Consider the following 27106-nt stretch of genomic DNA (forward strand, 5'->3'; position numbering starts at 1 on the left):
TATATAAAACTAAATTCAAAATGGATTAAAGACCTAAGTGAAAGATCAGAAACTATAAATATCCTGGAAGAAAACATGGACAGAAAACCCTGGGACACAAATCATAGCCATATTTTGGGGGGTCTATCTCCTAATGCAAAGGAAATGAAATAAAAATAAACAAATGAGACCTCATTAGACTTAAAAAGTTTTGCATAGCAAAGGAAACCCTCAACAAAACAAAAAGACAACCCACTGAATGGGAGAAAATACCTGCTAAGAGGTTAATATGCAAAATATATAACAGTTCATACAACTGAACATCACAGGAAACAACTCAATTAAAAAATGGACAGAAGACGTAAATAGACATTTTTCCAAAGAGGACATACGGGTAGCCAACAGGTATGTGAAAAGACATTCAATTTCACTAGTCATCAGGGAAATGCTAATCGAAACTACAATGAACTGTCACCTCACACCTGTCAGAATGGCTGTGTTCATAAAGAACACAACAAATGTTGGAAAGGATGTGGAGAAAAGGGAACCCTCATATACTGTTTATGGGAACATAATTTGGTACAGTCACTGTGAAAACCAGTATGGGAGTTTCTCAAACAAGTAAAAATAGAGCTACCATATGACCCAGCAATTCCACTGCTGGGTATTTAGCTGAAAACAAAAACAAAAACACTGACTCAAAAAGCTACATGGCAGCGTTATTTGCAGTTGCCAACATATGGAAGCAAACTAAGTGTCCATTAAAGGTGAATGACTCGGGACCTGCCTGGTGGTCCAGTGGCTGAGACTGCTCTCAGTGCAGGGGCCTAGGCTCCATCTGCGGTCAGGGAACTTGACCCCACACGCTGCAACTAAGACCAGGCATGGCCAAATGAATAAATTAAAATAAATATTAAAAAAAGGCGAATGGACAAAGAAGCCTAGTATGTGTGTGTGTGTGTATATATATATATATGTATATATATATATATATATATATACATGCAATATCTAATATATTAATAGTTGAGGATTCATATTCTCCAGACACCATCTCCTATCTCCCAAACTAGCCTGTGCTCTGGGTCTGCATTCCCACACATAGGTTGTTGTTGTTTAGTTGCTCAGTTGTATCTGACTCTTTTGGGTCCTCACGGACTATAGCCTGACAGGCTCTTCTCTTCGTGGGATTCTCCAGGCAGGAATACTGGATTGGGTTGCCATTTCCTTCTCCAGGGGATCTCTCCTCTCTCCCTGACCTAGGAATCAAACCCGTGTCTCCTGCATTGGTGAGTGAGTTCTTTACCCCTGAGCCAATGGGAAAGCACATGGGTAGGAATTTCTTAAAGATTATCCTGAAATGTTTGCTTACATGTTGATCCCTCTTACTAGTCTGTAGCATTCCCCAGGGTTGGAGCTGTGTCTGGTACCTCTTTGTAGCCCCCATGCCTCACCTGTCCATGCCAGATATTAAGTGCTTGTTGAATTGAAAGTGTGAGCAAAACGTGCATTAGGTATCCTGCCTCTGAGTGTTACACTGAAAGAACAGATATGGGAATCCTGGGAGAAAGTCTGAGATCAGGGTCAGAGAGTCCAGGTCAGACTGTGGGCACCTTTCAGTGTCTGAAAAAGTTCTTATTTTATGCTCACAGTCAGGTCTAAGGGAGATGAAGTCATAATAAAAAGTCAAAGGGGTTGGCATTTTTGACTAATACGAGAAAAACAACAAAAATGGAAATGGAGTACAAATTAGGAACAAGAGCAGGCGACTAGTCAGTTTAGCAAGCTCCAAACCAGGAAATGACTGTCTATCCTAGAACAAGGATTATCTCTTCTCTGTCTTGTGTTGGCTTCCTGGCGAGGAGGTCATAGATCTCACTGTGGCTGGACCAAGGGTGAAGGGGTGGAGAAGTCAGGGTGGAGGAGTGGGAGGCGTGTGTGTGTGTGTGTGTGTGTGTGTGTGTGTGTGAGCTTCCAGAGTGTGACAGGCTCCTTGGGGCTAGGGAACCCAGCGTCCGCTCCTGATTGCCTTTCAAGGCACATCCCCTTTCCAGTTGCCTGTGTGGATGTAGCTTGCTCTTTCCATTCCTAATTATTATTCCCTTTCCCTCTCTCTCATCCTTTTACTTCCTGCTCCTTCAGCAGTGCCCCACCCCCAACCCATTCTTTCTTTCCTTTTTATTAATTTTCCCTTTCCATACTACCTCTGGACAAAGTGTAGATCTGAAATTTGTGTTCCTCTGTTTATCAGATGAAATTTTATGTTCTGTATTTTCGTTCTAAAAGGTAAATGCCCTATCTTCCAATTTTTTTTCCCACTCTTAAAAAAAGAAGATCCAACTAATAAAATTGCTCAGTATTTATTGGGACTTAATTAAAACCCATTCTGCTAGAACTTGAGGAAAAGCAAGCTTCTGTGTGTGTGGAGGGGGGAGTGAGCATGTGGGAGTGGATGCACTGAGTCTGACCACCCCACTTCGGTCCACTAAGAAGGGGAGTACGCAGAAAGGGGAGGGGTAACACAAAATCTCAAGGAATTCTGAAGTTTTTTCAGAAAATTTATCCCTCGGGGAACAACAGTTCATTGCTCTCCAAGAGCCTTCATTCCTAATTTTCTCAGCTGACCATAAAACACCCTGGAAATTGCGTACCTGGGGCTTTACTCACAAAGGGGATTCTCTGTAATTGGTTTCTTCTTGAACAAGTGCCTGGAGTGCCTCAGATCACTCTCCTTTTAGGGAAGGACTTAGTATCTATAGGGATTATCTTGTTAAGTGAGAGCAGATGCTATCTGGGCAATTTCATACCCAGAAATATGTGTTGTCCAGGAAACTCACATTTTGAAGGTGAAGCCTATGAAGCCCAGAGAGGTAAGGGACTCGCCTTTCACTGCATGGTTCCTCAGTGGTGAAGACAGAGCAGCAATCCCATATCCAGGTTAGGTTGACAGGATCCCACTGGGCAGGAATTATAGGTACCTGTTTCATCATCTACAAATGGCAAGCTATATCATACTCCAAAAGCGGAAGATAGTCAGGGTAGGGTTTGCTAGGTTCAATGTAAATGAATGAAGATAGGATATACCTAAAACCTACATGGAGCCTTTCTTTCTTCCATGTAGATGAACTGTCTTTCCCTTGTTGCTAATTCATTAAGTTGTGTCTGATTCTTGTGACCCCATGGACTGCAACACACCAGTTCCTCTGTCCTCTACTCTCTCCTGGAGTTTGCTCAAACTCATTTCCATTGAATTGGTGATGCTATCTAACCATCTCATCCTCTATTACCCCCTTCTCTTGCCTTCAATCTTTCCCAGCATCAGGGTCTTTTCCAGTGAGTCAGCTCTTCACATCAGGTGGCCAAAGTATTGGAACTTCAGCTTCATCAACAGTCCTTCCAGTGAATATTCAGGACTGATTTTCTTTAGGATTTACTGGTTTGAGCTCCTTGCAGTTCAAGGGACTCTCAAGAGCCTTCTCCAGCGCCATAATTCAAAAGCATCAATTCTTCTGTGCTCAACCTTCTTTATGGACCAACTCTTACATTCGTACCTGACTACTGGAAAAATAATAGCTTTGAATATATATGGTCTTTCCTCCGGCTTCCCAGGTGGCTCAATGGTAAAGAATCCGCCTGCCAATGCAGGAGATGCAGGAGGCTCACGGGCTACAGTCCACGGGGTCACAGAGTCAGAGATGACCAAGTGACAGCACGCACACCCCTTTCCTTAGTAACCACTATAATAGGCTTTTGGTCACTGAGGATCGCTGAGTCCTCATTTTACAAACTCTAGTCCTCCAGGGATTTGATGACTTGACTTTCCCAGTACTCTCCAGGAAGAGGTAGTCTGTAAAAAGATTTACCTACTGCTTATCTTCAGATGATGTGAATAATATTAAGGGGACTGAAGCATTTCTCACCGGCACAACTTTTGCTCTGCTCCAAGAGGCACTGTCCTCTATCTGTGACTCTTACTCCCCCATTCCTACCTCTAAAGCCCTTCCTGTTTCTCCTTAAATCTATTCCTAAAATTCAAACATTTGAGACTAAAGAAGCTTAAGATGATCTAGTCTAGTGGTTTTCAAACTTCTTTTAACCATGGTCAAAAATAGAGTTATGTCAACAACCAATAAGTGTGTACTCTGCCTCTGTGTGATATACTCTCCTATTTCCTTTTCTTTTATGTTCTATCTAATTCCGTAAGAATATTTGTCTAGATAGGCATGCTGAATTGATGTCGTGACTCCCTATTGGGGGAGTGTGACCCACAGTATTAAAAACACTGTGTGTGTCAGTGCTCAGTCGTGTCTGACTCTTTGCGACCCCATGGACTGTAGCCCACCAGGCTCTTTTGTCCATGGAATTTTCCAGGCAGGAATACTGGAGTGGGTGCCATTTCATCCTCCCGGGGATCTTCTCAATCCAGGGATTGAACTTGAGTCTCTTGCGTCTCCTGCACTGGCAGGCGGATCCTTTACCATTAGTGCCACCTGGGAAGCCCGATAAAAAAAACTGGTTTAATCCAATTCTCTAATTTTACAAATAAGCAAAGTATGTTGAAAAATTTAAATGACTTGTCCAAGAACTGAATCCAAATATGAATAGAATTCTGAGACCTGTTGTGAGAGCTGCAAATCTTGGAATGTACAAGTTTAATAATATCTCTTCATGATTTTTCTTGTAGAAACATAGATCCTCCCATAACCTACAGCTACTAGAAGAGACAGTTTTGATAACAATGTTAAGAACTGACTGAATAAGGATAATTCAGTCAATGAGTATACATTCCGCATATATGGAATATATTTATTTATATTTATTAAGAGTCTAATGTACCAGGCACAATTTAAACTAAGCCTTGAGATACAAAGATTAATGAGATAATGGTGGAGTCTTGGATCAAAGTGTATCCATAGGCATGGAAAGCATGGAGCTAATTCAGTCCATGCTGTGAAAGTTTTTACATGACTAATTGGTCATGTGAAATTGACAGATATTTAATGAATGCCTACAAGAGTGACTGTATTTTCTAAAACTCAGTTTAGTCTAACAAGAATGAGTACATAAGGGGGCAACAGATGTATGATTTTAAGTTAAGACTAAAAGAACTGGTGATAAATATGAATCCATCTTAGAAATCCAGAAGGCATGGTTACTATTGTTATTATTGTACTCAACCCTAAGAATCACCAGTTATTCCAGATTTCAAAACTCAATGTAAAGCAATGTTCATTTTGCCCAGCTTTTCCAGCTGACAACATGATGGATGTTTTCTAAGTTATCCCTGCTAATCAGTCTGTCATGGAGCTTAGTGACTTCAATTTCAGGTACCATTTCTCAGCCCTTCTTTTCCTGTTAAGCTACATACTTTTCTGTCTTGTCAAGTACTTTGCCAAAACATGCAGTGAGCTGAACACACCCTTATCTTCAGAGAAAGGACATCCCTTTCGATTCCCGAGAAACCACAATTGCTAAGCCAGTGGGATTTTCTGTGGTCTTTGCTTGCCTCCCTTCTTCTCTCTCTAGGAGGGAGAAGCATGGAGGGAGGAATTCAGGAGGAGTCTGATGCCCTCCTGACCTGGATCCTCCTGTCTGAGGAAGCCTGTGGTGCAGGCAGAAAGGAACTGTTGACTTGGAGAGAGAGACTGGGAGAGGCCGGAGTCAGTGGAGGGTATGTGTCCTGTTCCCTCTAGTTTTTGCTCTCTCTCTCTGATTCTCATGCTTGCTTCCTCTTAGCAGTAAACATGACTCCTCAGAGCCTCCCATCAGAAAATCTGAAGACAGAGAGGAAGGCATTAACGCCCTAAACTAGTTGGTTACCAGAATATGGTAAAGGATTTAACTTTCTTTTTTTTTTCATTTCTATAGATAATCAGTTGTTTTTCACTGATAAATTTTATGAAACTGCAAGGGGTGGGAAAGTGTTAAGCTTCTAGTTAACTGTTTTAGTGCTTCTGTGTGGTTTGGTCCAAAAGTACTGCTGGATTTTAGTGGTTGGTTGGAAGCATCTTGATTCTGCTCTGTATGAATATGAAGATTATGCTCTGTGTGAATAGATAACAGCCATCAGAAACAGCTAATGAATCTTGTTAGCTTGTGACACTTGTCTGGGGTTTGTACTTCAGCCTGTAACTGTTGGGAAAGCAATGACTGTAGAGGCCAGGTTTGCTCATGGGTCCAGGTCTTCCATTCTCTCTCTTCAAGAGTTGAACCTTTTGTCTTCATTTTTCAATGTTACTTATCACAGTATCTTCTCTCAGTATCTCTGTGCAGGTGAAGCAGAAGATGTAAATGCTCCAAGTTGAGGGAGGCAGGGTGAGAGGGGAAAACATTGGTTTGAAACAGTGGAAATGAAAAGTAACAGGGAATAGGCTAGAACTTGACTGAAATCTACCAATTGTGAAAGATTAGTCAGGGTTTAATGAATTTTGGGTGGTGTAAAAAATCTCAAATTTCTTGAAATTAAGAACAAAGGTAAGTAATAAGTGCCATCCTGGGATGAGATTTACTATCATCATGTCAGGTCATGTCTGTCCTGTTTTTATTGGGAATATTTTTTTTCTCTGTAAAGGACATACTTAAATCTGAGGATCCTTTCTGATGGATGGCTAACCTAGTTCTGTCAGTCCGCCCACAGGTGGTACCTGGGCGTGCTGGTGTGCATTGTGGTTCAGACTTTCTTATGACTTTTTTGGGGGAACAGATGTTTTTCCAGGTTTAAATTCTTAAATGATAATTTGGTACTTTCTTAGAAAATTGTAACCCATTTTTTTGATTGTAGGGTTATATGTACATCAGTTCAGTTCAGTTCAGTCGCTCAGTCGTGACTCACTCAAGAGTCACTGACTGTGACCCCATGAATCGCACACAGCACGCCAAGCCTCCCTGTCCATCACCAACTCCTGGAGTTCACTCAGACTCGCGTTCATCGAGTCAGTGATGCCATCCAGCCATCTCATCCTTGGTCGTCCCCTTCTTCTCCTGCCCCCAGTCTCGCCCAGCATCAGAGTCTTTTCCAATGAGTCAACTCTTCGCATGAGGTGGCCAAAGTACTGGAGTTTCAGCTTTAGCATCATTCCTTCCAAAGAAATCCCAGGGTTGATCTCCTTCAGAATGGGCTGGTTGGATCTCCTTTCAGTCCAAGGGACTCTCAAGAGTCTTCTCCAACACCACAGTTCAAAAGCATCAATTCTTCGGCACTCAGCCTTCTTCACAGTCCAACTCTCACATCCATACACGACCACAGAAAAAACCATAGCCTTGACTAGACGGACCTTAGTCAGCAAAGTAATGTCTCTGCTTTTGAATATGCTATCTAGGTTGGTCATAACTTTTCTTCCAAGGAGTAAGCGTCTTTTAATTTCATGGCTGCAATCACCATCTGCAGTGATTTTGGAACCCCCAAAAATAAAGTCTGACACTGTTTCCACTGTTTCTCCACCTATTTCCCATGGCGTGATGGTACGTAGATCAGGGCTAACATATTATTTATAGACAGTAGGAGAAGGGGGCAACAGAGGATGAGATGGTTGGATGGTATTAACAACTCAATGCACATGAGTTTGAGCAAACTCCAGGAAACAGTGAAGGACAGGGAAGCCTGAGGTGCTGCAGTCCATGGGATTGCAAAGAGATGGACACGACTTACTGAACAACAATAACAAGAGTAAGGAAAATAATCAATGGTGCTCTAATAGCAAAAAAAAAAAAAAAAAAAGGGCTTAAACTCCTAACACTGACTTTGCTTTGATTTCATTTCTATTCCTTGTAAATGTAGAAAACATGTTATTCTCAAGGTGAAAGGCTTAGTCTTGTGTCCATGTTCTGTTCCTTGTGCCGATGGTCCTCCAGGGAGAGCTGCCTCATTTCCAGGGCCTTGATAGGCTTGATGTCTTTAGCTTATAGTGCCATCTTTGGGAGAGGGCTGGCATAACTGCTTGCCACTACTGGCTGATGATGTGAAATGCACAAATTCAAATAAGATTTTGAATTATTCATTTAGCCCCAGGATCAGGATGTGTAGAGGAAGCTCAAAGCAGGCCCTCACTGCCTTGTTTCATTGAAAGAACTTCCTCTATCCTCTCACCAACAGCTTCCTCCTCCTCCTGTCTACACCAGTGCAAACTTCCCAAATGATTCCACAGTCACTGTTCTTTAAATATTTTAGTGGTTCTTTTAAACTTTCTTTAGAGAAAGTTTCTCTTCAACTTTCTTTAGAGAATGGTTTTCTTTAACTTGAAAAAGCCCTGGGTGGCTCAGAGGTTAGAGTCTGCCTGCAATGCAGGAGACATGGGTTCCATCCCTGGGAGGGGAAGATTCCCTGGAGAAGGAAATGGCAACCCACTCCACTTCTTGCCTGAAGACTCCCATGGAGAGAGGAGCCTGGCAGGCTGCAGTCCATGAGTTGCAAAGAGTCAGACTCAACTGAGGGTCTTTCACTTCACTCTGACTTTTGGATTAAAATTAAAATACCTTAGGCTGTCATGCATATTTAGGCCTCTGACTTCTCATTTATACAAGCATCTTCCTTCATTCCCAGCCTTAATAAGCTACTTTCATTTCTCAGAAAGAGCACATCTCTTTCTTCATGTTCCCCACCCCCACCCCACCCTGTGTCTCTCCTCCAGTCTGTTCTATTAACCTGGAATGCCATTCCTGTTTCTTTCTTAATTGGCTATTTCCTGTAGTCCTGCCAGACTCAGCTCAAAGGTCATTTCTTAGGAGAAGCCTTTCTCGACTCGACTCAGCTGGGCGACCCTTCTCTTTCCCCTTAATCCTCACATTCATACCCCTTATGAAACACTTGTCATACTGTTTTTTTTTTTTTTTCTTTAAAATTTTTTTTTTGGATGTGGACCATTTTTAAAGGCTTTGTTGAATTTTTTACTATATGGCTTCTGTTTTATGTTGTGGTTGCCTCCCGTGAGGCATGTGGGATCTTTAGTTCCTCAATAAAGAATTGAAACTGCACCCCTTGCATTGGAAGTCTAAGTCTTAATCACTGGATGGCCAAGGAAGTCCCATGTCATCCTGTATTTTAACTCTTACTACTTCCTGCATCTGACTGTGAGGGCCTTAATGGCAAAGACCCTAATTCAGCCTCTTTATTCCTAGCACTCAGCCCATAGGCCCTGGTGGCTCAGCTGGTAAAGAATCTGCCTGCAATGCAGGAGACCTGGGTTATAGTTAGAATTAAAGGATAAATACAAATGTAACACAGCACTAATTTCCTCTAAAGAACTGAGTAGGGCTTCCCTGGTGGCTCAGATGGTAAAGAATCTGCCTGCAATGCAGAAGACCTGGGTTCAGTCCCTGGATCAGGAAGATCCCTTGGAGAAAGAAATGGCAATCCACTTCAGAATTCTTGCCTGGGAAATCCCATGGATAGAGGAGCCTGGTGGACTACAGTCCATGGGGTCACAAAGAGTCGAACAGGACTGAGCAACTAACAAAAGGATGTTTTTAATTAAAGAATGAATGAGCATTGGAAATAGATCACAGTGACTCCCATATCATTTTTCTTTTTCTCACTTTTCCTCATCTTGGAAAGGAAGATCATAGAGTAGATTAAATGAGAAAATTTTTGAAAAGTAATTACCATGATGCTTGGTGCATAATAATAATAAATACTTGTTCTTTCATTCTTCTTTCTTTACAACTCTCATCTATGAGTTGTAAAGGTTTCGGATTTCCCACACCTGGTGGTTATGCCTCACTGGTACCAGAGTACTGGTTCCACCCTATCAGTACCTCCTTGTTAAATACATAAGGAAGACTTCCCAGTCAACCAATATTTATGCTGATCACATGTAAACACTGTGACTTTTGTACTAACACCTCATCATCACTCACCGCACACACTCACTGCCTCTATTAAACGCACATTCAGCATCTCTCTTACCTTTAACTCAGTCATCTTACTAATCACAGGGAAACTCAGCTCTAGGATTTCTAACCAGAGTGTGGTCTTCTTTTTAAGAAAAACATTTTCAATACTTGAGGTTGATTCTTTATATCAACAACAGTAAATACAGTAAATACAGGTAGTCCTCGGCTTTCATTTTTTCCCGCTCAATTCAACTCACTTTTTCTACATTGTGTACTGGTATCCTTGCGTTACCGTCCTTGTGCGCAATTCAGCCTGCCCATGAGCTAATGGACAAGCACCCTGTGTTAGCAGCACCTGGTACCCCCATGCCGACAGTTCAGTACCAATCACCACCTTTATCTGGAAAGAAGAATTTATTTGCATCATTATTGGACTGGTTTTTATTGCCTTTTCCTTTATTTTTTCTGCACTTGATTTTATTATTTTTTTGAAAATGCTAAGATGAAATCACTTGCTTATTCACTTTCTCAACAATCCATAAAAGTACGGGCAGATCTCCACCAATAATTCTTTCTTCATATAAATTCTGTTTTTTTGCTCCTAATTTTATTTCAAATAAGCTGAAATAGAATTTAAATAGCAAATTAATTTTCATTATCTGTATTTAATATTTAGTCCATGTTTAAAATATTGCAACAATCATTTATATATGGACACATGGTAACATCTGGGAATTTCCATGTAATATGTTCAGTAGTATATTGTTTAGGGTCTGTTTGTTTGGTTTTCATAGTTGTTTTGTGAAATATATTATGATGACAAGAACTTTTATCTTACTATTGGGAACTTTATTTTACCCTGCACTGTATGATTTTCTTTTCTTTTCTTTTTTTGGTTACTGAACTTACACATAAGAAGTAGAAGAAATGATTTTGAAAGAAAATAAAACTATCAATCAATCAATGGCTATAATGAAAAGTAATCTTATTATTAACAGTCTCAAATTTCTGGAAGTTTTACATTTTTTCTGAAATATTCATCCTGTGTAAAATATCACACCAGAAATGGCAAAGCATTAGATTAATGCTAATTTTGAAAGCCTCAAAGTTATTCATCTATAAATTTAATTTAATTTTATTTTCAATCAAAATTCCATTGTTTATTGTTTTTTTTTCAAAGCTGAGTGCATCAGAAGTGTCAAGATAATTAAAAATAATTAAGTAATGGATGCAGACTACACCTACCAGATATTATAAAGTGAAAGTGAAGTCGCTCAGTCGTGTCCAACTCTTTGTGACCCCATAGATTGTAGTCTACCAGGCTCCTCCCTCCATGGGATACTCCAGGCAAGAGTACTGGAGTGGGTTGCCATTTCCTTCTCTAGGGGATCTTCCCGACCCAGGGATCGAACCCAGGTCTCCTGAATTCCAGGCAGACGCTTTAACCTCTGAGCCAGCAGGGAAGCCAAATATTATAAACACACTAAAAACAGTGTCATACACCTGTAACAATAGTCAGGATTATCAGCATACTTGACTAATACATCAGTGTAATAAAGGAGAGACTAGAAATATATCTAAGCATATATGGTAATTTATAATAATTTAATGGCTCATTCTATGATTCAATCAACTCATATTTATTGATTGTTAGCATGTATGCAGATAATGGGTATACATCAGGTAATCATAATTCTTCAGTCCAGTTCAGTTCAGTTCAGTCGCTCAGTCATGTCCGACTCTTTGCGACCCCATGAATCGTAGCACGCCAGGCCTCCCTGTCCATCACCATCTCCTGGAGTTCACTCAAACTCATGTTCATCGAGTCAGTGATGCCATCCAGCCATCTCATCCTCTGTCGTCCCCTTTTCCTCCTGCCCCCAATCCCTCCCAGCATCAGAGTCTTTTCCAATGAGTCAACTCTTTGCATGAGGTGGCCAAAGTACTGGAGTTTCAGCTTTAGCATCGTTTGTTCCAAAGAACACCCAGGGCTGATCTCCTTCAGAATGGACTGGTTGGATCTCCCTGCAGTCCAAGGGACTCTCAAGAATCTTCTCCAACACCACAGTTCTAAAGCATCAATTCTTCGGTGCTCAGCCTTCTTCACAATCCAACTCTCACATCCATACATGACCACTGGAAAAACCATAGCCTTGACTAGGCGGACCTTTGTTGGCAGATTATTGAAATTTTAAAAACTGATTAAATCAGCTGATTAACGATTATTAAGTTTGTGGTTAAGAAGTCCTATTAAGAACTGTTGGTGGGAATGTAAATTGATACACTTTGTTGAGAGGGAAATTTAGGAAAACTAAAAAATTATTTGCATGTATCTTTGATATGGCAACCTCCTTTTTAAGAGTCTATCCTATAAAAATATATCAACATATGTATGTGCTCCTGTGATTATGTACATGTGGATGTATGTGTATATATGAATGTCCACTGAAGCTTTGTTAACAGCAGACATTGGAATCAGCCTAGTTCTTTGGGATTAAGGGAATGGTTAGAAGTGTGTGTGCAAATTTATGAATATTTTGCAGAATTTTGAAAGAATGATGTTCATGATAATGTGGGAAAATCAAATTATAGAAGAGTACTATAATAGAAAAATTCAGAATCCAATCACAGAATCATGATGCTAAACTACAATACCTTTATACTCTAGAAAAACAAATCTGTCGTCATTGCTTTAAAACCAGTTGTTTTGGATACCTGATGGCCAGCTTTCAGGTTTGCTTCACCTTCACTCACTTTTAAGGTCTTCAAGGAACTACATTCCCCAGATGCATCTTCTCTGTAACGTTTTAGAATTTATTAATATGTTATTCATCTGTCTCATAACTTCTTTCAAAAAGCACACGAGATTGCTTTCAATGACTTTATTACTCTTCCTGTAAAATGGTGAATTTCTCCCAAAGTGTAATTGTCTTCATGAGTTTATATTTGTGTCTTCTTGCTAAGGATGGCATTTACACAAACCTTTCAAAGGTCATTCAAAGGGCTGTTGTCTAGAGGTAACACTGCTGAACAAGAAGTATTGGCTTTCTGGGAATGGGATTTTTCATGTAACATGTTTAGTCAGTATAATGTTTAGGGTTCATTTATTTGGTTTTCATGGTTGTTTTGAGAAATATGGGCTTCCCTGATAGCTCAGTTGGTAAAGAATCCGTCTGCAATGCAGAAGACCAAGGTTTGATTCCTGGGTCGGGAAGATCCGCTGGAGAAGGGATAGGCTACCCAGTCCAGTATTCTTGGACTTCCCTCGTGGCTCAGCTGGTAAAGAATCTGCTCTCAATGCAGGAGACCTGGGTTCGATCCCTGGATTGGAAAGATCCCCTGGAGAAGGGAAATGCTGCCCACTCCAGTATTCTGGCCTGGAGAATTCCATGGACTGTATAGTCCACAGGGTCACAAAGAGTCGGACACGACTGAGCAACTTTCACTTTTGAGAAATATATTATGATTAAATACAGGCACTTCCTTTTAGGTGCTTGAGAGAACTTGACTGTATTCTTTGCTTCCAAAAGTAACGTGTGCATGTGCTAGACTAGACATTCTGCTGATGCTGGAGATACAGAAATGATGTGTGTGCTAGTCACTCAGTTGTGTCCAACTCTTTGCGATCCTATGGACCCTAACCCTCCAGGCCCTTCTGTCCATGGGATTCTCCAGGCAAGAATACTGCAGTGGGTTGCCAGTTCCTTCTCCAACAGAAATGATAAAATTGCCCTTATTTTCAGGGGGCTCACAGACTGGCAGGCATAGGGAAAATATAGTATCTTTGTTGCTGAAGGGAGTAGAGAAGTAGCTGAGCAAGTAGGTTGGGTCAATAGGAATAGGTATCAAGAAATTCTCCTAGAAAGTGACAATGCTCGAAGTGGGTGTTGAGAGACAAGAATGAAGAAGCTGAGCAGATGAAGGAAGGGAAGAGGGTTTCAGGTTAAGGAGCCAGGGTGGGGCAGAGTGATAGCTATGAGAAAGCATGCTCTACTGTAGAAACTGAAATTGTCCATCTGCCTCACCTGAAGTAATGAAATAGGTCAGGGCCATGCAATGTATACAGCCTTCAATTAACATAGAGAATGATCGACTGGAGTTGTTTTAGACAGTGCACCATCGGCTTGCCCACCTCAGCAGTGTACAGGCCATCTCCAGGCTTTGGGGCCAGCAAGCTCAGCTTGGAATGCTGGCTTTTCGGAAGATCCTGACACCATACTGGGCTCTCTGCCTTAGTGATCTGGCCACGGGGATATCTCTGTATCATATAATCAACAGCACAGCACGTATCATGAGATTTCTGAGGCCTGTCCCAGTGTCATCTCATGAAATAGGACCTAGTCACTCATTAACACAAAAATTTTCACTGGAACCCTCCTTTTCTATGAAAAGTGAAAATGTTAGTTGCTCAGTCGTGTCCAACTCTTTGTGGCCCATGGACTGTAGCCTGTCAGATTCCTTGGTCCATGGAATTCTCCAGGCAGGAATACTGAAGTGGGTTGCCATTTCCTTCTCCAGGGGCTCTTCCTGAGCCAGGTATTGAACCCAGGTCTTTTGCATTGCAGACAGATTCTTAATTATCTGAGCCACTTTCTAAAAAGTTAAATCCAAAACCCTAATGGGATTCAAGATCCTCTGCTGTCTGTCTCCCATATGTCCTTCTAGAATTACGTTGGAAGAATTTGATGAGTAATAATAATAAGGTCTTTGAGGTTAGGCTGTTCTGCGGTTGAATTTTAACTCTGCTATTTACTTAAGTTCACATAACATGTTTACCCATGGCTGATTCATGTAAATGTATGGCAAAAACCACCACAATATTGTAAGGTAATTAGCCTCCAATTAAAATAAATAAATTAATGTAAAAAAGAAAAAAAGAGAATTCAATAAAATATAATTTCGAGTAATTCGTATGGCAAGCATTATATAAAATGGCTGACTGTGTGATAATTCATATTTTGCTTCAGACATTTTAAATTATGTTTAACTGTTAGTGCTTCTGAATATATCCTGTATTTCTGATGTTGATACTTTCGGAACCACTGTCAGATAGAATTCTACTTGGCCTACCTCAGGGGTCACCATCTTCAAGGAGCCTTTAAAAAATAATTGAAATTAATTATCTTCTTCTTATTTCAACAGAAATTGATACCTCTGGTACAGAAATAGTACTAATAACTTTAAAAATAATTTTAGAGGTTGAATCTTTACTTATTTATTTGTTGTGCTGAGTCTTTGCTGGTGTGCACGGGCTTTCTCTAGTTGTGGTGAGCAGGGTGACTCCTTATGGTAGTGAGAGGGCTTCTCATTGTGGTGGCTTCTCTTGTTGCAGAGCACACATTCTAGGTGCAAGCTTCAGTAATTGCAGCACACGGGTCTAGCTGTGGCCCATGGGCTTTAGTTGCTCCACAGCTTGGGAATCTTCCTGGACCAGAGGTGGAACCCATGTACCCAGCACTGGCTACTGTACCACCAGGGAAGCCAGCCCTATTTTGCTAAATTTAAATACAGTGGGAAGAGATGATGTTTGATAATTTATACAATGTCTATAACAATTCTGGAGCTTATTCAATTGATTTGTTAGTTTATAATGAGCCATTTACTTGTAAAATAATGATGCTATTGAGAAATTCTACCACTGATAAATACATTATTCTGAATTTTGGTTTATAAGTGGATTCATGTTCCTATATTGTTCACATAATGATAAAGATGATAATCACCTAGTAACAAAATGGGAAACAGTTTTCCAAATGTGTATTTGTGTATGGAATACTGCATGCACCAAAGAGAAAATAAAAGATATATTTTCTTATCACATATTTTTTATTGAAGACATTTATAAAACATTATTATATTCAGTAATATATTGCAATCAGAAGTATCTAATCCAAAAGAGGGAACATTTTAAAAGAATGCTTTTCTGAAAGAAGTTTATAAATTCTGTCTTGTCAATGTCTTCTTTTCCCTTCACCTGATAAGACTTTTCTAAAAGAACCCATTTATTCACTCTATGGGGCAGTAGATATAATTCAAACTACTTCTATTATATTTGTTTATTAAATCTCATTTCCTGGACTCCTGGGTTCATTTTCAAATGTTAATACAAATGCTATGTCATCTTTATCAGTACCCTCTTAAGCAGGAGAAATCTTGCTTTTTGCCTTTTATTTTGTTTGAGATGATGTTTTTTAACATATGCCAATTTCAGAGGCTTGAGTCACATATGATTGATTCCTAGAATGATGGAGAATTTCCTCTCCACTGATAATGTTGAGAGAAAAAATGAAATGGTTCTGATCTCATTTCCATGGATAGTATGGAGGAATGCATCCACCAGAAGTAGGATTTCTCTTTTTGAAGCACCATTAAATCTTTGCATATTGATAGTGGGACAGATCACAGAAAATTTTTCTATAAAATGAAAGAACTGGACAGGAGATTGTGAAAGGCCCCAAATGCTTCAACACTTTTACTTATAAAAATATTAAGCAAGAAGCACTACGGTTATTTCCTTCCAGAAGAAAATAAGCCCTGAAAATAAATTTATTCCGTTTATATTATTTTGCTAGTCACATCATTATACTTACTACTATATAGTTTACATATTCTACAGAATTAAATAAAACTCTCTCTCTAGAATTTCTTTTTCTCAGGACAGCTTGATGCCTAGTAAAAATAAGCAATCTGTGCATGGGTTTCCATTTTATTTATTCAACATTACTAGTAGCATTAAAAAGAGAAACACAACTTGGTAATGGAATTAAATATTTTGTTAATTATTTTTGGTAGGAACTCAAAGCCATATCCTCAGAGTTTTAAGTCTAGAAATGAATTAGAAGCTTTTTGAAGACAGGAATCTTGCCAGTTGTCTTCAACTAACATTCAGAATCAAGACCAGCACTCAACACAGAGAAGCTTCCAAGTAAATATTGTTGAATGTATGCATAATTAGAGAGGTGCTTTCAGAGGCTATCTGGTTGCCAAAGGAATAGTCTATGACTTAGGTCAGTTAAACTGATTAAACCACATTTCATATGGTTTTCTGACATAATTAACAAAAGCAGGGAAAAAAACATTCTCTGAGGAGTAAAATCTCCAATACTTCTCCTGGAAACTGTTTCTGTTGTCATGTTGTCATAATTATATTTCTGCTAGTCTAAATTAATTTACAGTTGATGATATAAATGAATAAAGTGCAATAAGAATTCATCCATATTGATATGAATATATGCATATCTATATATGTATATAATTCCTTTTGATGGACCGTTTTCAGTGACACATTCAGCTAAGAACTCTTTCCCTGTATTATATTAAGCATGCCCTAATCATTGCATATCTTGAGAAACCATTTGATGAGACAAGTGACTTTAGATCTCTATTAACAGATTCTCCATCTTCTTTTTCAATTTCACTTCAAAAATGTACATTTAATTCATTTTTTCCACTTAAAAGTTTTAAATAGAAGTATGTATTTATGTATGTATTCATAACATATGTATTCATGGCTATTGAATGCAGACAAGGCTTGTCTATGCAACCTTCAAGAACAAGAGCATCTTGGTTTATGTGACCAGTTTTACAGGCCTGAAGTCCCTAATATTCACTGTATGAATTATGTTCTATTTATTAGACAGTATCAAAGGATGTAACACATTTTCTTGAAGTTTTTTTGGCACATAATGAATCAGAAAAAAAAATTTTTTTAAGGCTTATCTAAAGTGCTTAGCCATATTTACCCCCCAAAAGATATAATCAAAGAATCTCACTGAATTTAGAATTTTTGAACATTTGTTGACTTAAAATGTTAAATATGGTGCACTATGCATCTTTGATGGATATGTTGGTGATTACAAGGTGCATGGTCTGCATAGAGTATTGACCATATAACACTTACTGTTGGGAGTAATGTATGTTACTGTACCGTGTTACTTTGTGTCGAGAGGTCACTGGGGATGTGGAACCAATAGTTTGGCTTATGCGAATGTCTGGACTCACCATTTGTGTCACTTGAATTTCTGGTCCTACCAAAATACCACCGCTCATCACAGGTCCCCTACAACCATCACTCACGCTACTACTGCTCACATCAGCCCTACCAGGACTAGACACCACTCTCTCAGCATAGATTACATTGTGTGTGTTGGCTAACTCAGCAGGGACACAAATGTTCCCCTGAACCTCATAGACAGGTGCCATTACTGTTTCCGTTACTACAACATTGGGTGCAAGCGGAGGATCAAAGACAATCGTAGTGGGTTGCACGCACGGATCAGAAGTGTAAGTCTCGGTCACTACAATATCCCCGTGCATCACGGGTTCAGGTATTGCCATTTCTTCTTTGAACTCAGCCTCTGAGAGAGTCATTCCTGAAGATTCATTAACAAAGTAGTTCGGTCCAAGTAAAGGGAGGTCAGTGCTGATGGGGATACAGGACTGCTGTGAAGGAAATGGGTCAATTTCCGTGTCTAAGCAGATTTCAGCAAGAGTCTTAAATTTTGGATCTAAAGTTTCCATGTAGCTTTCATCTAAATCATCCACAATCCAACTGCAACAGCCAATGGAGCCCACGGGAGACCCTACTCCTTCGTGGTCATAAATGAGCAAACAATCGTTTGCAGGGCGGCCTTCATCTTCGCCTGCATAAGCATATGCTTTCTAAAGTTGGAAGAAAAACCGACAATTAGAAGTTTCTTTTCTCTATAAAATAATTAAAGAACAACAACAATGCCTTAGAGACATCCGATCTAAGATGATTTAATGGAATGAACTGAGAGATACCCTGATTGATTGCCGTATTTCTAAATAATTGGAACTCTGAAAGGAGATCAGTGTGCATAGTCTTTTGTTTCTGAGGTGGTCTAAAATAATAACATATTTAGTTATGTGCAAATCATTATTTATTTAAGGAGAGATATTTGATCAACTTGGAATAAAAACATCTATAGAGGTGTACATAGCTCTGTGTTTCAGAGGCTTATTTTATGTGGCCTAGGTGAAGAGAGCTGGGGTGTTTTTGGAGTTATGTTATCAGGAGGGACTTATCTACTGTGATTTTTAAAATTTTTTAAAATGACAGACCCTTTAAATGAAATCCTAGGCGTGACCTCAACATATAGAAGTGATGAAATGAGAACTTCTTTGTTTGAAGGTGTGGGGAGGGAGCAGAGACCTGGTGTTTCCCTTCCCTATTTGCCTCAACTGCTATAGCCCTTGGTGGTTTCCATGAAATCCCACAGAGGGCCTGCCCAACACCATCCAAAATCCCCTGATACAATCTGACCCTTTTTTTCTTTTATAAATAAGGTAACCATAGGCCCAGAGAAGGTGAATGTCATGCCCAAGACTTAAATAGTTGTCTAACACAACGTCAAATCCACCTATCTTTTCTCCACTGCATCATGCTGCTTTCACTATGGTCTGTACCAGCGTCTACATCCCTACTTTTTCTTAAAAAAATATTTCTATTTATTTATTTGGCTGTGCCAGTTCTTAGTTGCGGCACACAGGATCTTTAGTTGTGGTATGTTGGATATAGTTCCCTGCTTCTGCTGCTGCTAAGTCCCTTCAGTCGTGTCCGACTCTGTGCAACCCCAAAGACGGAAGCCCACCGGCAGCCTGGTGGCTCCCCCATCCCTGGGATTCCCCAGGCAAGAAAACTGGAGTGGGTTGCCATTTCCTTCTCAGTTCCCTGACCAGGGAGCAAACCCAGGGCCTCCCACATTGGGAGTGTGGAGTCTTAGCCAGTGGACCATCAGAAAGTGAAAGTGAAGTCCCAACCCCTAGACTGTAGCCTACCAGGCTCCTTCATCCATGGGATTTTCCAGGCAAGAATACTGGAGTGGGGTGCCATTTCCTTCCCCAGGAGATCTTCCTGACCCAGGGATTGAACCTGGGTCTCCTGCATTGCAGGCAGACGCTTTACCGTCTGAGCCACCAGGGAAGTCCATCTGGACCACCAGGGAAGGCCCTAAATCCTACCTTTAGAAGTAAATGATTTTAGGTCTTGAAATCAATTACTCATGAGTTTGGTATCACCTTAAAACTTTGCTGTTGAATATTTTACATGACTAGTAAAATGGGCTAGGAAGAGGACAGCCCTCTCTTGCCTGCAGCACAAGTTAGCTGCTGGGCTCGGTGGCGGTGGTGCAAAAAAAGTGACTGGAAAGAAGCATGGATACCACTCTGCAGAGGCTTTACCTTGCAGAGGGCAAGGCCGGTTCTCCCCACCTGAAATTCAGTGCCATGTTTTAATGTAAGAAAAACGCTAAAATGTTTGGCATGACCTCACTGCCCATAGAGAAAGAAGAATGAACTTTGATTTTCTTGGTCCCATAAAACACCAGTTGAAACCAAATGGAAAAAAGAAAAAAAAAGCCCAGTGCAATTTTGACAGGAATGGCAAAGTTCCTTAAATATTAATGTGACTTTTATGAATGATTCTTTGAATATAATTTCTAGGACACTTCTACGACATGTATATAATTTGTGCCCATTTGCCAAATGTACTTGAGTGGTGTGGATGACTCATTTAAATTACTGATACTATTCATGCTCTGTCTATAGTGGTATTGGTAACCACCAATTTTAAGATACAACTTACAACAACATCTTTAGCATCTTTTGTTAAGAGCAGTGGTAAAACTCATGTGTTGCCACCATAAGGAGTAAAATGGGCTAATTAGAATATGAGATAAAATGGAGTGCTAAATAAGAGAAATAAAGGTACTAAATAGGAATTCACAAGATAATTTAAATAAATCCTCTGTTTATCCTTTGTGCTACCTTGTTAGGCCATCCCAGTGCCTTGCGTCTTTCCTCCTGGCATGCTCATAGACCCACGATCCTCTCCCCCTGAGTAGAGATGAGGAGACCTGGGTTCCGGGCCCTAATCTGTCATCAAATCTTGGTGATGCCCTATTCCTCAGTTTCTGCTCTCTTTCTTCCCTAATTCTGGCTTTTGATTTATTTTTTCTCCTTTCTGTTGGAGGTATCTGCAGGCCTGAAAGGACACTGTGAAGAACAGACATGAACACACAGTTTTTCTTGATTGGGATTCTCTTGCTTTGCTCTTTGCTGTGGGAAACACTGGGAACACCAGAAAGAAACAGAATACAGGAAAATAGCAGAAGGGAAATGGAAACTGATGAGATACTAGCCTTTTTCACAGTCGTCAGAGATTGGATATGACATGTTTCAGTAAGTTGGCTTTTTGTATTTTAAGGAAGAGTGAAATATTTTCAGTTCAAGATTGGGATAGAGTTAAAAGTAACTGAATATATCTCAGAAAAGAATCTTCTGCCATTGTTATTATTATGCATTCTCAAGAGTGAATGATAATATTGTTGAACTGTGTGCAGGGGAATTACCTCAGAGAAATATTTTTTTATTCAGGATTAGGGTAGAGTTAAGAGTCCCCGAATAGATTTCAGAAGACTTTACCACCATCGTTATTATTATTATTCAGTCCCAAGACTATTTTGTGGAGCTGTGTGCAGGGAAGTTACCTCAGAGAAATAGCTGTCCAGGAAAGCCAGGTTCAGGCCGGTGTCCCCATAGTCCCGCTGGATGCCCACCGCCGAGCTCCTCCTGCCCGCAGTGCCCGCTGCTCCTCCTGCTGCCAGGCCAGCGGCCGCCCCCAGACCGGTACTGAGCTCCACTCCCGAGACACCCCCTTCAACTGTTCCTCCTCCTGCATAGGTGTTAGTGTAGATTTCTGAAAGGAGACGGGGTTCAACGGTGCTGGAGTCATCTGCATTGTTTACCCGCGTAGACACTGTCAGCAACGCCACCACCCCTTCCCTCCAGCAAAGGGAAGGCTCTGGAACACTAGTATATATAGGAGCAATTCCAAGTATATCTATAATCTTTAGGCTTGCTGATAAAAATAAAACTAAATAAACAGTTCAAAGGGAGCCGGGTATCAGGCGTGGCTTTGTCACCTTTTGGGAACCTCCATCCCAAAGACTTGAAGGTGCAGAAGAGGCCAAAAGGACCAGAGCCTCCGTTTTGCCCGTACCAGTTCCTTCTCTGGCTGCCTCTGGCAAGCTCCCCAGGCCTGGCTGAGAAGACTTGCACTCACTCATGAGCCCTCCAGAGCAAGGCCAGCCACACATTTGCAGAAACTGAAACTCACGGTCCTCATTCACCCTGGTGCTGGATGGGGAATGGGATTCCATAGGAGTGTTCAGTCACCTTAAGGCTCTTTGCAGTCAGAGTCTGGCTTGGGACACTCAGAAACCATCGCTGAGACATCACAAGCCTGCTCTAGAACTGGGCAGCCTCTCGACTTTGTTCAGTTATTGCCCAATGCTGGGTATTTTTCCAGTATTTTAGGGTGTTTCTGGAACTTGGTAAATTAGGAGAGGATAAGAGTGGTGAGGCAAATGCATGTATGAATTTAAGAAAAGTTCCTCATTTCAGCTCATTCACTCAGTCGTGTCCAACTCTTTGCGACCCCATGGACTGCAGCACGCCAGGCTTCCCTGTCCATCACCAACTCCCAGAGCTTGTGCAAACTCATGTCCATTGAGTCCATGATGCCATCCAACCGCTCATCCTCTGTTGTCCCCTTCAGTGTATTCTTGCTGCTGCTACTGCTAAGTCGCTTGGGTCGTGTCCGACTCTGTGCGACCCCATAGACAGCAGCCGTGAGGCTCCCCCATCCCTGGGATTCTCCAGGCAAGAACACTGGAGTGGGTTGCCATTTCCTTCTCCATCAGTGTATTCTTAGGAGAACGTATTTGCTGCTTCGTTTTTTCTTTCTCGCTTTTTTTTTGAACTGCTTGTTTTATAAATAATGGTAGCACTTACTGTGCAAGGTACTATTCTAATGTATATTTTGTGATATACATATATACATACAGCACATATATCATCCACACATTCATATACAATGTATGTAACATACATGATCCACATTATATATAACATACATATAATATGTAATATACATACTATACATATAATATATAATATGCATACTATACCTATAATAGATAATATGTAGACTATACATATAACATATAGTATGTATATATATGTATGATCATTTACTCCTCATAGCAACACTTTGAAGTAGGTACTATCATAAATTCAGTTTCAGAGAAGGAAATTGAGGCCCAGAGAGGTGAGGTGTCTTACTCAAGGACTTAATTACTAGTAAGTGGCTGAGCTGGGAATCAAACTTAAGCATTCTGGTTCCAGACTTTTGCCCTTTGAATTGCTACATCGTTCTTCACTGACAGTAGTTTAAGACAGAAAAATAAAGTCACCACTTCAAATATGTAACTTTCTCTCCACTCACACTGTCCTCCAAGGAAAATGACAGATGTGCTGATTTTTGGTAAGGTACTTATACGTGAGATTTGTCTGGCTGAACAATTTGCAAATTTTAAAAAGGAAAACAGATTTTGACATCCACTGACCAGAGGAATCCATACGGTCCTGGGTATTAGAGGCTGTCATTGGTACACATATGTTGGACACATCCTGAAAAGAAAAAAAAGATTTTAAATAAATGTTTTATGTTAAACATTTTGAAATATATATTTAATCACTTATTTTGTCTGCGCTGGTCTTAGTTGTAGCACATGAGACCTTTAGTTGTGGCATGCAGGATCTAGATCTCTGACCAGGGATCGAACATGGACCCCCTGCATTGGGAGCACAGGGTTTTAGCCACTGGACCAGGGAAGTGCCTGTGTTAAACATTTCAAAAGTGATGTATGTGCAACTTTGTGTAGTTTATAATTATCAGGACATGTTGAATCCCACTGAAACACCGAGCTTGTGTGGAACCTGACGAATCCACTCACCCTGTCCTCAGGATGGGCCCCTTCTATTCTCCAGGACTGCACCACTCCTTCTCCCCCCTCAGGCACAGGAGCAAAACTCGTCCCCAGCCCTTCTGGCTGTTTTCGTTTGCAGCAGCAGCACAGGAGCAGCAAGAGCGGTGCCACTGCCCAAGAAAGTGGAAAGGAAGAGTTAACACATACTGCTCAATTTAGGAAGTCACCAAATGCATCGCTTTTGGGAAAATGTGGCATGATATTCAGAACTAGAGGGAAAAATACCAATGTAATGCATTAATTTCCCCTGAAGGACTGAGTGGGGCTTCCCTGGTGGCTCAGATGGTAAAGAATATGCCTGCAGTATAGGAGACCCAAGCTCGATCCCTGGGTCGGGAAGATCCCCGGGAGGAGGAAATGGCAACTCACGCCAGTATTCTTGCCTGGGAAATCCCATGGACAGAGGAGCCTGGTAGGCTACAGTCCATGGGGTTGCAAAGAGTCGGACACGACTGATTGAGTAACATTAAGGATTGAGGATACATATCCGTGTTTATCAATACAAATCCACTAATCACTTAAGATCAGGTAAACTTTAATGACAGATTAGGCAAATAAGGTTCTTTCTTCCTGCTAATCTAAGACTCCAGACTGGTTGTTGGCAGATCCAGGGTTCAAATCCAGTTTTATATTTCCTAGTCCCCTATGTACATGTGTGCACATCTATACATGTGTGTTTATGTCTGTGCTTTTCCTATGTCCTAGACTGCTTTTCTGGATTTCCCCACACACCATGTTCCTTCTAAGAAGATCTTCAGCTTAACGTCATTTTCTCCATCAGGACTTCCCCAACTTTCCTATTTAGACTTAATTACTTCTGCCTTTCTGCTCTTAAAGGACTCTGCTGAAATTGTCATGACGGGATTACTTTATGCTCTGCTATGTTACCGGACACAACTGAACGACTGAACAACAGCAAAAATCCTGTACTTAGGGACTTGCATGTTTCCCATCTTTTTGACCCTCACTAACCCTGGTCTTTATTTTATTGTTGTTGTTGTTGTTCAGTTGCTTAGTCATGTCTGACTCTTTGGGACCCCATGGACTGCAGCACACGAGGCTTCCCTGTCCTTCACTATCTTCCAGCGTTTGCTCAAACTCATGTCCATTGAGTTGGTGATGTCATCCAACCATCTAATCCTCTGTCATCCCCTTCTCCTCCTACCCTCAGTCTTTCCCAGTATCAGGGTCTTTTCCAGTGAGTTGGTTCTTCACGTCAGGTGGCCAGAGTATTGGAGTTTCAGCTTCAGCATTTGTCCTTCCAGTGAATATTCTTACTTTACCATTACTGAACAAGTAATATGCCCATATCAGTCCCATTGCTTATTTCCAGATTTCCACAAACATTGCCATAGGTACCAAAAAGAAATGGCCATTCCAGTGAACCTGATTACAGTCTTATTTTGAAGAACTGCTGAAAAGAGGGATTTAATCCAGTACTTACGAAGCAGCAGTAAGACGCCCATAGTGATCATGCCAATCCCTGTTGATCCCATACCAACATTTGAAGCCTCAGTTTGGTTGTCAGTGACAGACACACTGGTAACAGAGCTACCATCCCCGGTGCTGACGCCTGTGGTGCCCGAGGACAAGCACATGTGGTTGATGTCACAGTCACAGGCCCTTAACTCTATGATCTGCGGCAATTCGCATGCTCTGTTAAAACTGTCCCTTACTAGGACTGGGATTTCGTAGTATCCGGAATATAAAGTCTGCTCAGCTTTCAGGATTGCAGAGGTAGCTGAAAAGCAAGAGAGAAAATAAATTAAAGATGGGGTACATATATACAATGGAATATTACACAGTCATAAAAAAGAATGAAGTCATATTGCAGCAACATGAACAGACCTAGAGATTATAATACTAAGTGAAGTCAGACAGAGAAAGAAAAATATCATATGATATAGCTTATATGTGAAATCTAAAAAGATGACACAGATGAATTTATTCACAAAACAGAAATAGACTCACAAACATAGAAAACAAACTTTTGATTACCAAAGGGGAAATGGGGGAGGGATAAATTAGGAATGGAGGATTAACAGATAGATACCACAATATATAAAATAGATAAAAAATAAGGTTCTACTGTATAGTAGAGGGAACTCTACTCAATACTCTGTAAAAATCCATATGGAAAAAGAATTTGGAAAAGAATGGGTATATTTGTATGTATAACTGAATCACTTTGTTGTATACCTGAAAGCAACACAGAAATTGTCAAGTGACTATACTTGAATATACAGGAAAAATTAAAAAATTTAACTCTTCCTAATACCCATGATTAACTTAGGATCTGACTTTTTTTCATGCTCCTTTAGTCAGAATACATTGTCAGTTTTTAAAAATGAACACTTATGATGCTTATTTCCAGAGCAACAATACTTGGCATATAATATGCACTCAGTGGATATTTGTCCAATGAATGAAGAATATTGAGCTGAAAGGAAATATTAGAAGTTTTCTGTTTGGGATGACAGCTTCCAAATACGCTCATGAAGACTGTTGTTCATCTCTTATTCAAAATCACTGTCTTAACATTTAAAATTATTCTAAAAACTATTATTTTACTAATTCTTTGTGCTGTGATTATCTATTGATTTTTATAGAAACCATTGCTTAAAACATAGGTTGAAATTTATCAACCTGAGGAGGCCTTAGAAATGATTTACTCCTAAATCATGAATAGTAATTGATGAATCCTTAACAATTATTATTGTTGTTAATTATTATTATTATGGATTATTGCTTTCAGTTAGCTATGTAATAACCTGGCTATGTCTACCAAAATGTAACCTGAGCTCAAAATAAGAGTCGAATAAGGCACGGCCCCAACCTGTTAAGTGGGATTTTTTCTTTTCTTCAAGACCAGCATGTAAATAGGACCCTAAGAATATTCTTTCCAATAAGACTATATTTTTTACTGGCAAATCTGTGATAAAAATATCTCATGTTGAATATTTTTTCTTGTTTTTCCTCATAAAATCTAGGATATGAATGAGGAAAAAGTAGTTATCAATTATTAAGAATAACACATTGAATTTTGTAGGGAAGAATGAACTCAGAGTTATCTTGATTTTAATGCAATTGCTTAGCTTTTAAAAATATTAAGGTGGTTTTGTATGAAAGGGCTAAAAGGTTTTATGGTGAAAACAGGTTACCTAATTTCCTCCAAGTCCTTAATGGTGGCATTTTTTTTTTTTTTTCTGGCATCATTTTAGGATGAATGGAAAAGTTTGGTGGCCTCAGAAAGGTGGATTTTTCCTCTTACCTTGAACTCTGATTGCCATCTTACCACCCTACCCACAACGTCTCTCCTGTTTCTCCAAATGAATGTCTGATGAGGGAGCTATTGTGGCCAGAATGGGGCTTCCCAAGTGGCAATTTACCAGGTGGTAAAGAACCCCCTGGCCAATGCAGGAGATTTAAGAGATGCAGGTTTGATC

At 40.2% G+C, this 27106-nt stretch overlaps 1 protein-coding gene and 1 long non-coding RNA gene across 2 annotated transcripts in view; one reads left to right on the forward strand and one right to left on the reverse strand.

The window, feature by feature from the left end:
• Positions 5388-27106, forward strand: part of LOC108633787 — a 34067-nt gene continuing 12348 nt past the window's right edge. The window contains exon 1 of the long non-coding RNA XR_001917154.1: positions 5388-5650. This is a non-coding gene — a long non-coding RNA (uncharacterized LOC108633787). The remainder of the gene's footprint in view (positions 5651-27106) is intronic.
• The window catches only part of DSG4 (desmoglein 4), a 40178-nt gene continuing 29980 nt past the window's right edge, over positions 16909-27106 (reverse strand). The window contains 5 exon segments of the mRNA NM_001314293.1: positions 16909-18468; positions 21318-21526; positions 23238-23301; positions 23628-23770; positions 25105-25401. Of these exon segments, the coding sequence (NP_001301222.1) occupies positions 17704-18468; positions 21318-21526; positions 23238-23301; positions 23628-23770; positions 25105-25401 (1478 nt within the window). The 3' untranslated portion in view covers positions 16909-17703.

This window comes from Capra hircus, chromosome 24 (genome assembly GCF_001704415.2).
Source record: "Capra hircus breed San Clemente chromosome 24, ASM170441v1, whole genome shotgun sequence".
NCBI lineage: Eukaryota > Metazoa > Chordata > Mammalia > Artiodactyla > Bovidae > Capra > Capra hircus.